At 40.0% G+C, this 13,715-nt stretch overlaps 1 protein-coding gene across 4 annotated transcripts in view; it reads right to left on the reverse strand.

Annotated features, from left to right (window-relative positions):
- Positions 1-2,463: 2,463 nt before the first annotated feature.
- The window catches only part of aplp1 (amyloid beta (A4) precursor-like protein 1), a 34,751-nt gene continuing 23,499 nt past the window's right edge, over positions 2,464-13,715 (reverse strand). The window contains exons 4-17 of one of the 4 annotated variants that reach the window (XM_075465246.1): positions 13,068-13,180; positions 12,106-12,293; positions 11,722-12,017; positions 10,576-10,703; positions 8,513-8,587; positions 8,233-8,391; positions 7,953-8,081; positions 7,605-7,704; positions 7,324-7,491; positions 7,175-7,195; positions 7,000-7,058; positions 6,787-6,849; positions 6,552-6,695; positions 2,464-5,318 (exon numbers count right to left, since the gene is read on the reverse strand). In XM_075465246.1, the coding sequence (XP_075321361.1) occupies positions 5,217-5,318; positions 6,552-6,695; positions 6,787-6,849; positions 7,000-7,058; positions 7,175-7,195; positions 7,324-7,491; positions 7,605-7,704; positions 7,953-8,081; positions 8,233-8,391; positions 8,513-8,587; positions 10,576-10,703; positions 11,722-12,017; positions 12,106-12,293; positions 13,068-13,180 (1,745 nt within the window). In that variant the 3' untranslated portion in view covers positions 2,464-5,216. Of the gene's footprint in view, positions 5,319-6,551; positions 6,696-6,786; positions 6,850-6,999; positions 7,059-7,174; positions 7,196-7,323; positions 7,492-7,604; positions 7,705-7,952; positions 8,082-8,232; positions 8,392-8,512; positions 8,588-10,575; positions 10,704-11,721; positions 12,021-12,105; positions 12,294-13,067; positions 13,181-13,715 lie in introns of all 4 variants that reach the window. The other 3 variants (XM_075465247.1, XM_075465244.1, XM_075465245.1) reach the window with 3 other exon arrangements.

The following is a 13,715-nucleotide window of genomic DNA, read 5'->3' on the forward strand; positions in this document are numbered from 1 at the left end:
CAGAGGAACCACTACCAAGATGACTGATGTGCGCTGGAGGTATCAATGGCAAACTGTCACTGTACAGCCACAGAGCCTTTTCACAGTAATCTGGGTGAGCAGGACTACCCGTCAGTGTTGTGGTTTGGAAGAAGTGAGCCTGTTTAGGGCTAGGGGCTGGGGCATGTCACTTCTTTGTAAATTGTGGGTGAGGGAAGTGTGAGGACTACCTACACAAGTGAGCTTTGGGAACTGTGTCAAGACTGCTTATTAGTTGCTTTTTTTTTTTTTGAGGGTCTGATGAATGCTTATAAATGTTCAGAGAAATGATTTGCTTAAGGCAGTCATTTGCTCAGACTTTAAATGAAATTGACATTAAACACAGCAGCAGCTACGACATACCATTACTCATTGCTCTACAGTGAGTTCCAAAGAAAGTAGGCTACTCATCAGCAACTGGCGGCATTATAATGAGTTGCAGACTGTCATTGGAGGCAACGTATCTCTGAAGAAAAATTACACAAAACTGATGAGGGTCCCAGTAGACAGCAAGCATTTGAGTTGTGAGCATTGCCCACTCGAAAACCATTCCCATGCATACAATACTACGCTGCTGGCCACCAGAACTTGGCCACAAGCGGATTTGAACCCTTTATATTCCCAGACAGGGGTGGAGCAGTGATTTTAAATGTGGGGGTGTTCCAGGGGTGGCACATGAGCGCCACATCAAGCCCATAGACACGACGCTGAAGTTGGTTCCGATTCGCAAATTAAATGGATGGCCATTTCACTGCATTTTTGCATTTTGATCGCACTAAACTAAGTCCTGTATGGAAACTACAATAGTTAGACTGCTCAAATCTGGATGGAATTATTCTAAAGAGGCTGTAGATTCATTAAAACCTTGTTTGGGATTTGTGAAACCATCTTGCTGTAAAAGTGGGGGTGAAATCCCCACAGGTGCGACGCCCATGTTCCCAGAGATGTCGATTAATTTACAAGGCAACATGGTTTTCTGTGATTTTTCAACACTTTCCCAAAACTGAGGCAATACCATAACACAATCAAGATTTAGTTCATGCACTGAAATGTTTGAGAAATGGTCGGACTCAGTAAAAATTACAAGCAGATTTAAGTGTCATTCTGTCAGCTTTTCATGTATTCTCAAATATTTTGGTAAAAATTGCACAAACAAAAAAAAGTTTGACAGCATTTTAAACGTGATGGCATCCAGTGAATGTCTATACCAGTTTTAGTAGTATTTGAACAAAGCTCTGTCGAGTAGTCCTAAGCCATGTCCACTTTAGTCATGAATTATGAATTACCAAATTGTTGGGTTAAAAGTCCATCCAAAGCCGTGAAGCAAATTGTACGATTTGATCTTTTCAGTTCTGTTGTACCTCCCACAGGAAAAAAAAAAAAACACAGTAGTACATGAGCAGTAAGTAATACTGAGTGGATATTTTTTCATGATCTCATTTTGTTTTCGATATTTCAAATATTTGAAAATGATCTTTTATCTTGTACAAATGGGTTAGTTTGGGAAACCTAAAATCAATGTACATATAAAAAAATTCCAGAATAATATTGATTTACCTCGGGCCATAATTAAATCAGTAATTCAGTCAGATCTTTAAGAAAAGAAAGAAAGCTCAAGATGGAACCTTTTTTTTTTTTTTAGAAGTGAATGGGAAAACTTTTCATCACCTTTTTGGGGCAGTACCTCAAATTTCTAGATTTGTGTAGCATACAGAGCCTCTGATCTAGGACCATGCCAGACTTGCCAAGTCACTTTCGGGGTTGCTGCAGCTTCTCCGAAGCCTTGATTAAATATTTTAGCCATGGCATATTCTCAGCTTACCATCAGCTTTTTGTGCCTTTTTTCGTCATTGAGAGTTTTTTTTTTTTTTTCAATTCAGCAGAGGTTAGAGAGGTGCTATGCTAGAAGGTTGCTTTTCCTGACAAAGGAAGTGAGCTGCAATTTTTGCCTTCACAGAAATGAGACTGTGGTTTAAGGAGTTACTGAAACTCCATGCTGAAAACTGAGACATGCTTATCTCAACCTTGGTTAGATTTTTATCTTGTAGAAAGCTTTAATACCAAAGGTATTATGTTACGTCAGTGTTCGACTCACAAACACGCGTAGGTTTAGGCAAATCCCATGAAGATATCAGTGGACTCAGTATTTTGTTTTTTCTTTCAATTCTTATAGTTAGGTTTCCTTTTCCAAAGAAATTAAACTGAGGACATGGACTAGAAGAAAACATTACATTTTTCAGTGGGAGTAGGCCAGAGGATTTCCCCCTGATTGTGGCAATGACACAACTTACGTCATAGTCATAGTCAGTTTTCAATCTCCTGCATGCTGCCTCAGTGAGATGGAAAAGAACTTTTCTGGAGGTGAATATGGTACCTGTTTTAGAGAAAAGGAGCATGTCTGTGACTAAGAAAATTAAATTAAAAAAAAAAAACACCGACAATATCTAATGGGTCAGTCACTTTTATTACACTATTAATTAACTTGACCAGATTCAACTTGTTGGATTGCTTACCATACAGTTACACAGATAACATTTTTTGCCAAATTAGGAAATCTGTCTGATAATTTATGGAGCATGTCTTTGGTTAAAGGTCTCAATGGAAATGAAGAACAGCTTTCTCAATAATACTAACAATATCCCTTGAGTAAAATTGAAATCGGACAACCAGTCTTACATTTAGAAGCTTTAACATAAATGGACGAATTTGTTCTTGTTGTGCTTCGTGCCAGTCCTTGTCAATTAGGCATGTATCTGTCTATATTTCACATTTCTGAATGTTATCTCTATTTTCATGTACAAGCTCCTGATTACATGTGAAACGCATGACCCTTGATCCAACTGATTATTACATATAAAAAAAAACCAAACAGAATAATTACATCCAAAACACAGCATTGTAAAAGGCAATAATGCAGCAATTAAAATCTCAATAACATAGTTTATATTTCGTCGGGAAGTAAGGGGACAGACAAACAAATCAGTCTAGGATTCGACAGAGGACTTAATTACAAATGTGATTTGAGTAACTTTAGTATACACCATTCTAAGTCTGCTAAATGCTGGTAGGAAACCTTCAGTGGTTTGGGAAACACAGGCAAGCTTATTCTCATCTAAGGTTTCAGTAGTATCATTACAAGATCAACTGACTTAAACTGTGAACATACAATGTTTTCATTCACTAACGAAGCTGTACAAACTATACAAGGGCTATGACTTCTCTTAACCTGTCATAACACAACCACAACCTGCTGTTAACCTGCCCGACGAGACAAACTAAGTCACGATTTTTTGCTTTTTTCAAGCAAATTTAACATAAAAAACCCCTCCACAAGTAAAACATAATCTTTTTTCCCCCCCACTTCTGTGAGGAATGAACAGAACAAATGCAGGTTTGACAGAAAATGGCAAATAAAATAAACAAGAAAAGTACAGCCTGATTTTGGTATGGATTATCTGTACTATAGCATATAGTTAAAGACTGATGAACACAATGTGACCTTTCTTAACCAAGATGGTCCGATAGATCTTGAAGTGAACTAGACGTGGCTAAAGGAAATCAAAGTGACACACTAAGCAGTAAACAATCAGTCAGAAAAAAAAGGGGCAACCCCTTTTCCCACTTACCTATACAGGGTATTATGTTGATCATAAACATGAAAAACTACGATGAGTCATTCAGTGAAAAGCTTTTTATGAGGAGAGTAACTTAAAAAAAGCTTCTATAGAGTACTATCATTTAGTGTTGATGAGTTCCATGATGTCAATGTGGCCTATTTCAAGACTAGTACTACTACCATGCCAGAGTGTGGTGTGTTTCTAGGAGTTACTTCACACACAGATGCTTCACATTACTATAGCTGTGCCCTCTTTACACTCCACCGCTCAGTATAATACATCTAATAGTTCCACCGCTCTAATTCGCACCTGCAAAATGTGAAGGTGACAAGGCTGCTAACACAAAGTGATGATGAGGGCATGTAGACTCTCGGATGTGTGGAACGTCACTAGTCCTACTGAGGTTTACTAAGGGGAGCGATGCGTTACTGAAAAGAGGATGGAATCTCAACGTCTACCTCAAATACATTCAGAAAGAAGTTGCTGTGTCGTTGTCTTGTGCTGGTTTTTACAACAGTCCGTTTTCAATCAGCCATGTTAGGAAAATGTTTCTCCCTCTCATAACAGCACAATGTTCTACTATTTATTTTTTTTCAAATGTATTATTCCATTACATCAATGCAAATTAATCATAGAAATGCCTACATCTAGTAGCATGTATTTCTTACGTTATTTACAGCGTCCATTTTTGAACGGTGACATTTCTGACTTTTCAAAAGCAATGACAGGAGCGACACAAAAAAAAAAATACTGCGGCATCATACACCAAGTTGTCATGCTTTCATCAAAATGACGGACCTCTAATTATTCTGTTTAACAGCTCTTCAGATACCAGAACAAATAAAAGAAACCCCTTAACGGACATAATTAGCTAAATGATATATTTGGTCTGTTTTGCCAAATAACTCATAATAATATTGAATGCAGATCCCCAGAAGACAAAAACTTTTTTTTCCTGTACCACCAGTGCATACTGTAGGTGTGTACTGATTAGTGTGGTCTGTGTTTTAATTTAAAGCCTTATTGTCTCATACATTCAAAGCATACACCGCCACATCTTTGCTTAATGCTGCTGGATGTTACAGTAGTTCACGGAGGTACGTTTAACTTAATTAGCTGGGGGTCAATACCCTTTAGCATTGAGAATTACACAATTATTGTACTCCGTCACACTCATCTACACAGATACACTATATCCAACTGTGGTACAATTTGAACAGAATCTTCTACTGAAAAATAAATACTATAAAGCATTATGCACCATTCAAACTGTAGTGAGGAGCAATAGGTCAAGTCATGCCGCGAGCATGAGGTGAGTGTTTCCAGGTTGATGAAACGCTGTGGCCCTGTCAACCCAAAGGTGCACTAGGTTACGACAGGTGTAATGGGATTGTATCATATCTTATTATTCACATTCTGATGAAAGGTTATTGTTGGGCTTGGGAAGTACCCCGTACTTTAAGAGTTACTTTAGATTAGCAACACATCATAAATCCGAAAGGGAGTGCAGGACACCACTTTAAAGAAGAGTGGAGGGGGGGGGGCAGGTGGTCATGACTTGCTGGCAGCCCCCCAAGTGCTTCAGTTCATCTGCTCAAAGAACTTGTAGGTGGGGTTTTCATAACCATGGTTTTGCATTTTGTTGAGCTGTCGTTCCTCTGGTGTCAGCATGGGGTCAACCTGCTATGAAACACACAAGGGCTTGAATTATTACACCGAGGACAAATCCACAAGCAAGCATCTCACTGTCGCCTGAGATGTGAGTAAAGCATTTACTTAATATGAAGAACACAATTAGCGAATGAAGGCTTGGAATGTAGGATATCCGTAATGTATGACTGCCTCAACTAGATTTCAGTAAATCTGAAAATCGGCGACAGTGTGGTCTAATGAGTAATCCTCTGTGCATGATCATTTATCGGTAGGGGGGTGGGGGGTAAAGTATAATGTATTGTATGTGTATGTGACTGAAAGAGAAAGACGTGGGGGGTGAACTTAGATGCTTCACACAGACAACATTTGTGCGGAAGACTAACTTTATACATATACATATACATATACATATAAAAAACGCTAAAATTAATTTATTATTTGCTTTAAATTGCAACTGCTGGTTGCACTTGAAAGGTTTTAGGCAGTGGCAGCCCAAGTTTATACACTGAACATGTTTAGGAGCAGCAACTTCCTGCTGCTGCTTGAAGACTTTTTTCTTTTTTCTTCTTTTTTTTTTTCTTTTTGCACGCTCAGCTACTGTAAGTGTAGCGCTGTCGCTTCATACACGTCTGTGCAGATGTAAGCGTGCTTTCGCTTTTCTTATTTAACAATTTTCCCACAAAACAAATAAAGACATTTGCATGAATACCAAGCCCAATGCAACAATTGAACATTTTGGCAACAATAACACACACGCGCCCTAAAATTAAACCTGGCTTGAAATGACTTGTCGCACTGTCGTTTTCTTTTAAAAAGGTTTTTCGGGGTCTGGTTGCCTTCGGTTGACAGCGGGTAGACAGGAAAGGGGGCAGCGAGAGTGGGTAAAGGTTCCAGGCCAAGACTCGAACCCGAACCAGCTATGACAAGAAACTACAGCCTCTTTATATGGGACACCTGCTCAACTAGTTGAGTGACATGACCCCCTATTACATTGCTGTTCAACCTTGCTTTACTTCAGTTTCATCCAAAGCTACGGCAGTTTCTAAAACTTCCATCGTACGATGGCACATTTAAACAGACTTATTCTGACAACATTCCTGAGGCCAAAACAAAACAAAAAAAAGATATCACGATGATGTGGATATATAACTTAGATCATCCCTGTAGACCTATATTCTGGTGAAACAGCAAGGTAAGAAAAAACAAACCAACAATGGTATTTTAAGACTGTGCTTAGCTTAAATAGCCTAGCTGGGTTCCTACCTCTACTATGCCATGGCTAATAGTGCCATATGGCTTCCTGCGCACCAGCAGCAGGCTGATTACCATCACCATGGCAATAGCCACAGCCACCACCAGCAACCCCACCATGGCGCCACGGTTAAACGTCTCCAAGGCGTCAGGTTGCTATGGAAAGAGAGAAACGTGTAAGATTAAATAGCAGAAATGTGCAGGACAAAATAGAATGCACTATTTAATAGATCACTCTTGCTCTTACCAGCTCATCTCTTGCAATCTCATTGGATTTGACCACCTGGATGAGCTCTGCTGAGGTGTTTATCTAAGAGGAGAGGGAATGTGAAAGAGTAAGGAAATTATAGAAACACTGAAAATAAAGTGTACAAGCATCAGAGATTCCCTTTTTGTAAGCATTCTGTCTAACTGAAATATTTGAAGCCATTCTGACAAGCTAACGTGATCATGATGTTACCTTTTCCTCATATTCATAAGTAGGGCCTCTCTCAGATGTGGTATAATCATATTCATCCTCTGCAGACATGAGGATGGACATAAAAAAAGCAATAATAGAGTTAGCTTACATGAAATATTGTAATTATTGTAATGGGTACATTTCCATGTTTTAACGATGCTGAATGCTTGCTCACCTCTCTTACTAGACTGCAATTCTGTTGTGAAAAAGAAGGGGAAAAAAGTAATTAACAGCAACCTACAAAAAGGTGTTCATCATTTTTTATTACAGTTAAGAGGATGCTAGATTTGTGAATGCGTGTGAGAGGAGCAGATCAACGTGTACCAGTGTTAGGAGGATAAGGCCTGTTCTGGAAGGCTCTCTCCTCCTCCTCTTCATCATCCTTCTCTTCCTCACTCTCAGCTGGCAGGAGCTCCTCAGTGGTGCGAGTCTCAGAGAAAGAGGTTGTCATGAGCTCACTGATGTCTCCTCGTTCTGCTTTGACCAGCTCCTCTATAGGATTGCAAAAAAAAAAAAGAAAAAAGAAAAGTAAAATATATAAAAAGACAACAGAGTACACAGAATGGTTTGCAAATTTTAAAATGAATAACTGTAGTTTCGCTCACGAATATTATTGTGTAGTTCCTCAGCCAACGTAGGATCCTTGTATAAGAGTGCAAGGCTCTGGTTCATCCTCTCCTCAATCACATGGAGATGTGTGTACACCTGCAAAATGAATAAAGGAAATGATTGCCAAAATGGCCCCTCAGATCTAAGAGAGTACGTCTTTCTACGTGTATAAAGTTGGTTTTGATGTCAACAAAGACAGGCTTTAATCTTATCTTGACAAGAAGAACACAATAAGCTTTCGTTTCATAATTATTTATATGTAGCATGTTCTCATTATTCAGCACACAGTGTTCTGTGTGTTTCCCTATCAGCAAGAAGTAACCATACAAGTCAAAAGCTCTCACCTGGAATTTCATTTGCTCAGCTTTCTGGGGGTCGACAGCCACAATATGCTGGTAGTGCCTCAGTGTGTGTCTGCGGTCCTTCTGCTCAGCAGCCATGTACCGCTTCAGAGCCTGCAGCACGCGCTCAGGCTGGAAGGCACAGTTTATTAGAGAAACAGAGTCAGGGCTCATCTCATTTACTGCCTGATGTGTGGAAACTAAAGCAGATTTATGGTTGATACCAGGGTTTATTTTATTTATGTTAATTTTCCGCACTGCTCAGCACTCCAGGACAGATTACCTGGGGGGGATCAGATTGCACTGCAGTCAGGTAGTTCTCCAGTGCCAGGCGGCGGTTGTTGTTGAGAATGGCCTCGACTCTGGCAAGATGCGTCTCCACCAGCCTCTGCCTCTCCCCTGCGACTTGCTCCTCCAGAGTCTGCAGCACTGACTGGAAGTGCTGGTGGAGACAAAATGAGTGGGTTGATACAAGAATAAATTACACTAATCCTGTAAGATTCCTCAAGGATTTCTGAGTGTTGAACAAAGTCTATAAAGCAGGCCGACAAATGTCTCTTTACCTCATTCAGGACCTGTCGTTCTGATTTTGGAAGGTTTTTTGACTTGTTGTCGGCCTCTGCCCATTCCTTCATGATCTGAGGGACGAAAAAAGACACAGTCAAAACTAACAATCAAGGAACCAATCTTGAAGCTGCAGAGCAACTTCTCTGAGTTCTCTTCAGATTAGCAGCAAAGATCGTACCCACATACAAAAACACAGATGCTGTCAGCGATTGGTTCTATCTTTCATTGATCTAATCCTTCGTTTCCTGTTTAATCGATATTTTGTCTTTTTAGAGAAAGACATAAAAGAAAAATATTCCCTTTACGAGCAAAGTGCTGGGGAATGCACGATTTCTATTCCATTCTATAGAGATTAGAGAAAAGTTCCACATGCCATGAAATACAAAATCCTACTTCCAGAAAAGCTTGAACGTTTTCTCAAATGCACCAAACCTAAACGCAAGATTTGTTAACTTGTTTAAAGCTTTATTTGACAGACGTAAGCAGAAATTTAATCATTTTCTCATCTCTATTGTATTAAGAAAATAAACAGCACACTCAAAAAGATTTACGAGAGAGTCATGTTTACCATTATGTTACATCGGCCTAGCTTTTTGTAACACTTTCTAATCACTGACAATTGAGAATACTAATTGTTGCAGTTTTACGAGAGGACTCTGTCTGTCTCTATTCTCACTGCTCAGTAACTCAATAGAATATATATATTTCTAACTGGAAACAGACCTGTACTACCGACAGGCCAGTCAAGCACAAACTCTGCCTCTCTAAAGCCATGCTGTTGGAAGTCATGCAAGCAGAATGACATCAGGCATTGTGCAGCTGAAATAACCACAGCCCTCCTGGGAAAAGATGTCACCATGATGGCAGCGTGTGTCTCTCAAAATACCAATAAATGTCTTTCACTGCCCTGCACACCGATGCAGTTTCATCCCATAACAAATGCCGGCTTTTACACCTTTCGCTTGACAGTTTGGATCGTCTTTCTAAACTTTGGGACGCAAACAAGATGCATGTTTATCCCAAATGTGGTGTTTCTGTCCATCTTACGGCATACAATCTAACTGATCGATCAAAGTGGTGAGTCGTCCTGTCTTGGAAAGATTAAGCCTTTTGTGAATGCTCCTTTTGTACTCAATCCTGAAACCCTCACCCGTCACCAGCTAATACGCTGACCGTAGAATCTCTTAGAGTGGAGTAACTTGTATATTCACTATACTTTTTTGTCCTTTTTTCCTCTCTCTCAACTCTTACTTGAGTGTGCTGCTGGTCTCAAACTGCAGATTTGTTTACATCTTTCTAAATACAATGAAGTTTGTTGGTGAAGACACGGAAAATCATTTTCTTTGTTCTTGCGCAGCCATTCATTTTCCATCCCCGCTTTGCTAAATGCAGCATCGTATGAGGGGCTTTAGCCTATCCCAGCTGCCACTGGGCGAGAGGCAGGGTACAACTTGGATGGGTTGCCAGTCCATCACAGGGAAAACACAGAAACAAATGAGACAAACAACCATACAAGCTCACACTCACTCCAAAGCTCTATCCAGAATTACCAATTAGCCTAACATGCATGTTTTTGGACAGCAAAAGGAAGATGAAGTACCCGGCCAAAAACCCCCCAAATACATGAGGAGATCATGCGAACCCCACACAGAAAGGCCCCAGCTGAGATTCAAACTGGGAACCCTAATGCTGTCAGGGGAAGGTGTTAACTACCACACCAACCTGCAGCACTCTTGGTAATCATGTCTGTTAACAAGAAGATTAAATCTAAGTAACATATTACAGATTTAAGTTCATGTTGCATTGCAGCCAACTATTTTACAAATGGGGTTTTAAGGTCCATCAGTCCCCCTCTTCAATTGCTAGTGGCATGTAACACATTTCTCTCTTTTTTTTTTTTTTTTTTTATCCGCTCCCTTGAAGCAGTTGTATCATGTTCAGTCTACAAATCAGATTAGAGAACAACAGCTAGTCTCACCCTAGATTAATAAATCACCTGTCAAAGTGTGCCCTGCCAGCTGACATGCTGTTAACCTGTTCTTAGCCCTGTGAAATTTACCTCATTGATGCGCTTCATTCTGCGCTCCTCCAGGTCCGTTTTGGCTCGCAGGAAGTTGGCATGCTCGGTATCATCCACTGGCTTCTCGAAATAAACATCAACGCCATCTGTGGGCCGTGGTGTGGTGACTGGATGGGAAAAGGTGGGAAACAGGTTGTTACTGCCACACAGGTTGTATGATCCAAGCAGGAATTGGCCCGATCGTTTAATGGACAGTTTGTGTTGAAATGCGACACGAATGCCCCATCTCTGACATAGATCTGTGTGCTTTCAGCAAATCACAAATTTCTTAGCGAAGTAACGAAGATTATTGAAAAGTACTGAAGACTTGGGAAGATTTACAAGCAGTCATGTTTGCAAATTAAGATTCTTTTTGTCCCACTGCACACTGTCTTTTACTATTTATCAGCTTGTCAGGCTGTTCCTTCCAGGATTTATAAAACATAATGCGGCCTTCTTAAAACCCCTTACGCTTTTTGCGGTGAAGAAACCGACTGTGTTTTCCTCTGAAACTTGCTCTGCACTACAGTCAAAAAGTCATATTGGAAGTTTTTATTTTTCTTATAGTTATAACAGCAAGTTTTTTATAATTTAGGTATTATTTCAGAAAAAAACCTAAATAAACCTCCATACATTGTAATATCCCCCATAACAACAACAAAAAGCCTTTCACTATTTCCTTTACCGCTTTCTCTGTAACCCGAGCGGACAGTGGGTGCTTTTTAATTTCCCATCCAGAATTAGCTCAAGCTCATGTGTAAAGTGGTTAACTGTTCCATTTACTGAGCACACAAACATAAACTCTGCTGTTGCCTTGCTGTGGTTTTAAATGTATGTTATGCACCAGATTTGTCTGAAACACATTCACACACACATTTGTTGAGGTTAGGGTTTTGTTAAGACTGTTGGGACGCTAAACTGGAAATGAATACACCCCCAAAATACAGTTCTCATAAATATCAAGAGATACTTGTGTGCATGCCTGTGCATATACTGAGTGCATGCATGCATGCACGCATGAAATACATGTTTGAAAAGAATATTCGAAACTATTCTCTGGCTGCAGGAGTTTCAGTAAGTCGTTTTAATTTCGTTATTCCCATCAACAGTTTTTATTTTTATTACAATAGAAAAAAAAACACTCACAGCTGTCTTCCTTCATCAGAGGTGCAGAGGTGGTGGGTTTGTTGCTTTTCTCATAGTAAAAGGAGTCCAAATAGTCTGATGTCTGGTAGGGACCCGAGTCAATAGGGTATGCATAGTCCTCTGGATCTTTTACAGCTATTGCCTCTTCTTCCTCATCCTCTTCCACCTCCTCATCATCAATGTCCTCCTCCTCTTCCTCCTCCTCTTCATCCACCACTTCGTCATCCTCCTCTTCCATGTCTGCCTCATCCATATCCGTGTCAGGAGAGGGGCTTGGAGTGGGAGCTGTCACTTTACTGCTGTGGAAAAGTTCAGACATGTCATCTATACTAACAGCGGCTTCATCCTTCAATATCTCTACACGGTTAAGCTGTATCATCTTACACAGAGTTGAGTTTTCCACTTGTCTGGGAAGTCAGAGTCTGAGGACCACCGGGGCTTTCCTCTGTCTCTCCTCTACCGCTGGAGCTGCTTCTGCCCGGGCAGCACACATATTCAACACCCCGGAAGTGGTCCCCACATGGCAGCAGCATCCCGTAGCTGTGGAGCTCCAGATTCTCTGCAGTGCATTCCTGACACAAGCAAAGGAATATACAAAAAAAGAGTCAAAATTATAATGTCATTTAGGCAGTGCTCACATTGAGTAGAACATACTATGAAGTCTAAATAAAACCTAAGACTTTGAGTTCCATTTCTCTGAAGAAGAAAGCAGAAAAGGGAAGTGATATGTGAGTGTGTTACAGTTCAACTCTGCCACCTTGATGTTCTGTAATACAAATCCCAGATAGGAGCATTGAATTAGTACTCCATGATACACTAGTGTTTTTCTGATCTTAAGAGCACATATTTGGGAGTATGAAATTACATATTCAAGTCACAACACTTTTTAAAAATATTTTTCCCATTGAAAAGTTCCAAACTCTGATTTACCATTTGAAAAGACAGAAAAGTATAGTGCTTTTCTATCCGTTTGGGGTCTTTGGCAAAACCGCAGATGAGTGACATGTACTTTTCTATAAGTTCGGTAGGTCTGAGCTCTCAGGCTGTTTACTGTTTACAGTCATGCTGTAATAATGTGCTTCAGAGGTTATTGTGCAGTACGGATATCAAAAGAGACAAAACCTGTGGAACTGAGGCTTTGAGATGCGTCAGAGAATCAATCCATGCCCGAAAGCATGCGAAAACGATTAAAGATTTAAATTCATTATGTAAGAGGAGCTTTTGTATGGTCAATGGAAAATCAACTAAAAACCACCCATCTTCCTTTTTCTTAATATTCATCAACCTTCACTGTACAAGTTTGACAAAAAAAAAAATTACAGCTGCAATTCATTTGCCTTTCTCACCTCCTTAGCAATGTTGTGCCAGTACACGTAGCTCTCGCAGGCATCCATCTGCTCCTGGTGGAGAAAACGGCATCTGTCGGGCACTAGCAGGGCCTCGCTCGCATACTCGCCTCCTGCAGCAGGATTAAAGAAGAGGTGCGGGTTTAACTTCTAATCTAACCACATCTCACGCTTGCATTCAAACACGAAACATACCTTCAAGAAGCTTGAATGAAAGAGTGTGTCTGAATCCACGAAACAGAAGTGGGATAGTTAAATGGTTGTGGGGCGCATAAAATGGGAGTGACGGGGGGCATAAATGTGTAAGGAGCAAGAACTTAGAACAGAAAAGCTGCAGTTACTGTGGGAAAGTGTTTTGCCCAAAATTAATTTATCTGTATGTTTTATTACAGAGATATTAACATTTTTTATAGTCTGTTATTTTGAAATATATGTTCTTAATATGATTATTATACATATTGTTAATTAAGGCTCATGAATAAAGAAAACTGATGACCTGTACACTACAAACCTACACTGCAGTCTCACAACCGCTCCATATATGTTCACTCTTCCATTATACATCTTATCAGGCCCTCTAGTGGTTTTTAAGAGACAAGACCTCACTAAATATTGTTAATCGACACATGGTGCTTTGTGCGTTTCAAT

The sequence above is a fragment of the Odontesthes bonariensis genome, chromosome 5, assembly GCF_027942865.1.
Source record: "Odontesthes bonariensis isolate fOdoBon6 chromosome 5, fOdoBon6.hap1, whole genome shotgun sequence".
In the NCBI taxonomy this organism is placed as follows: Eukaryota; Metazoa; Chordata; class Actinopteri; order Atheriniformes; family Atherinopsidae; genus Odontesthes; species Odontesthes bonariensis.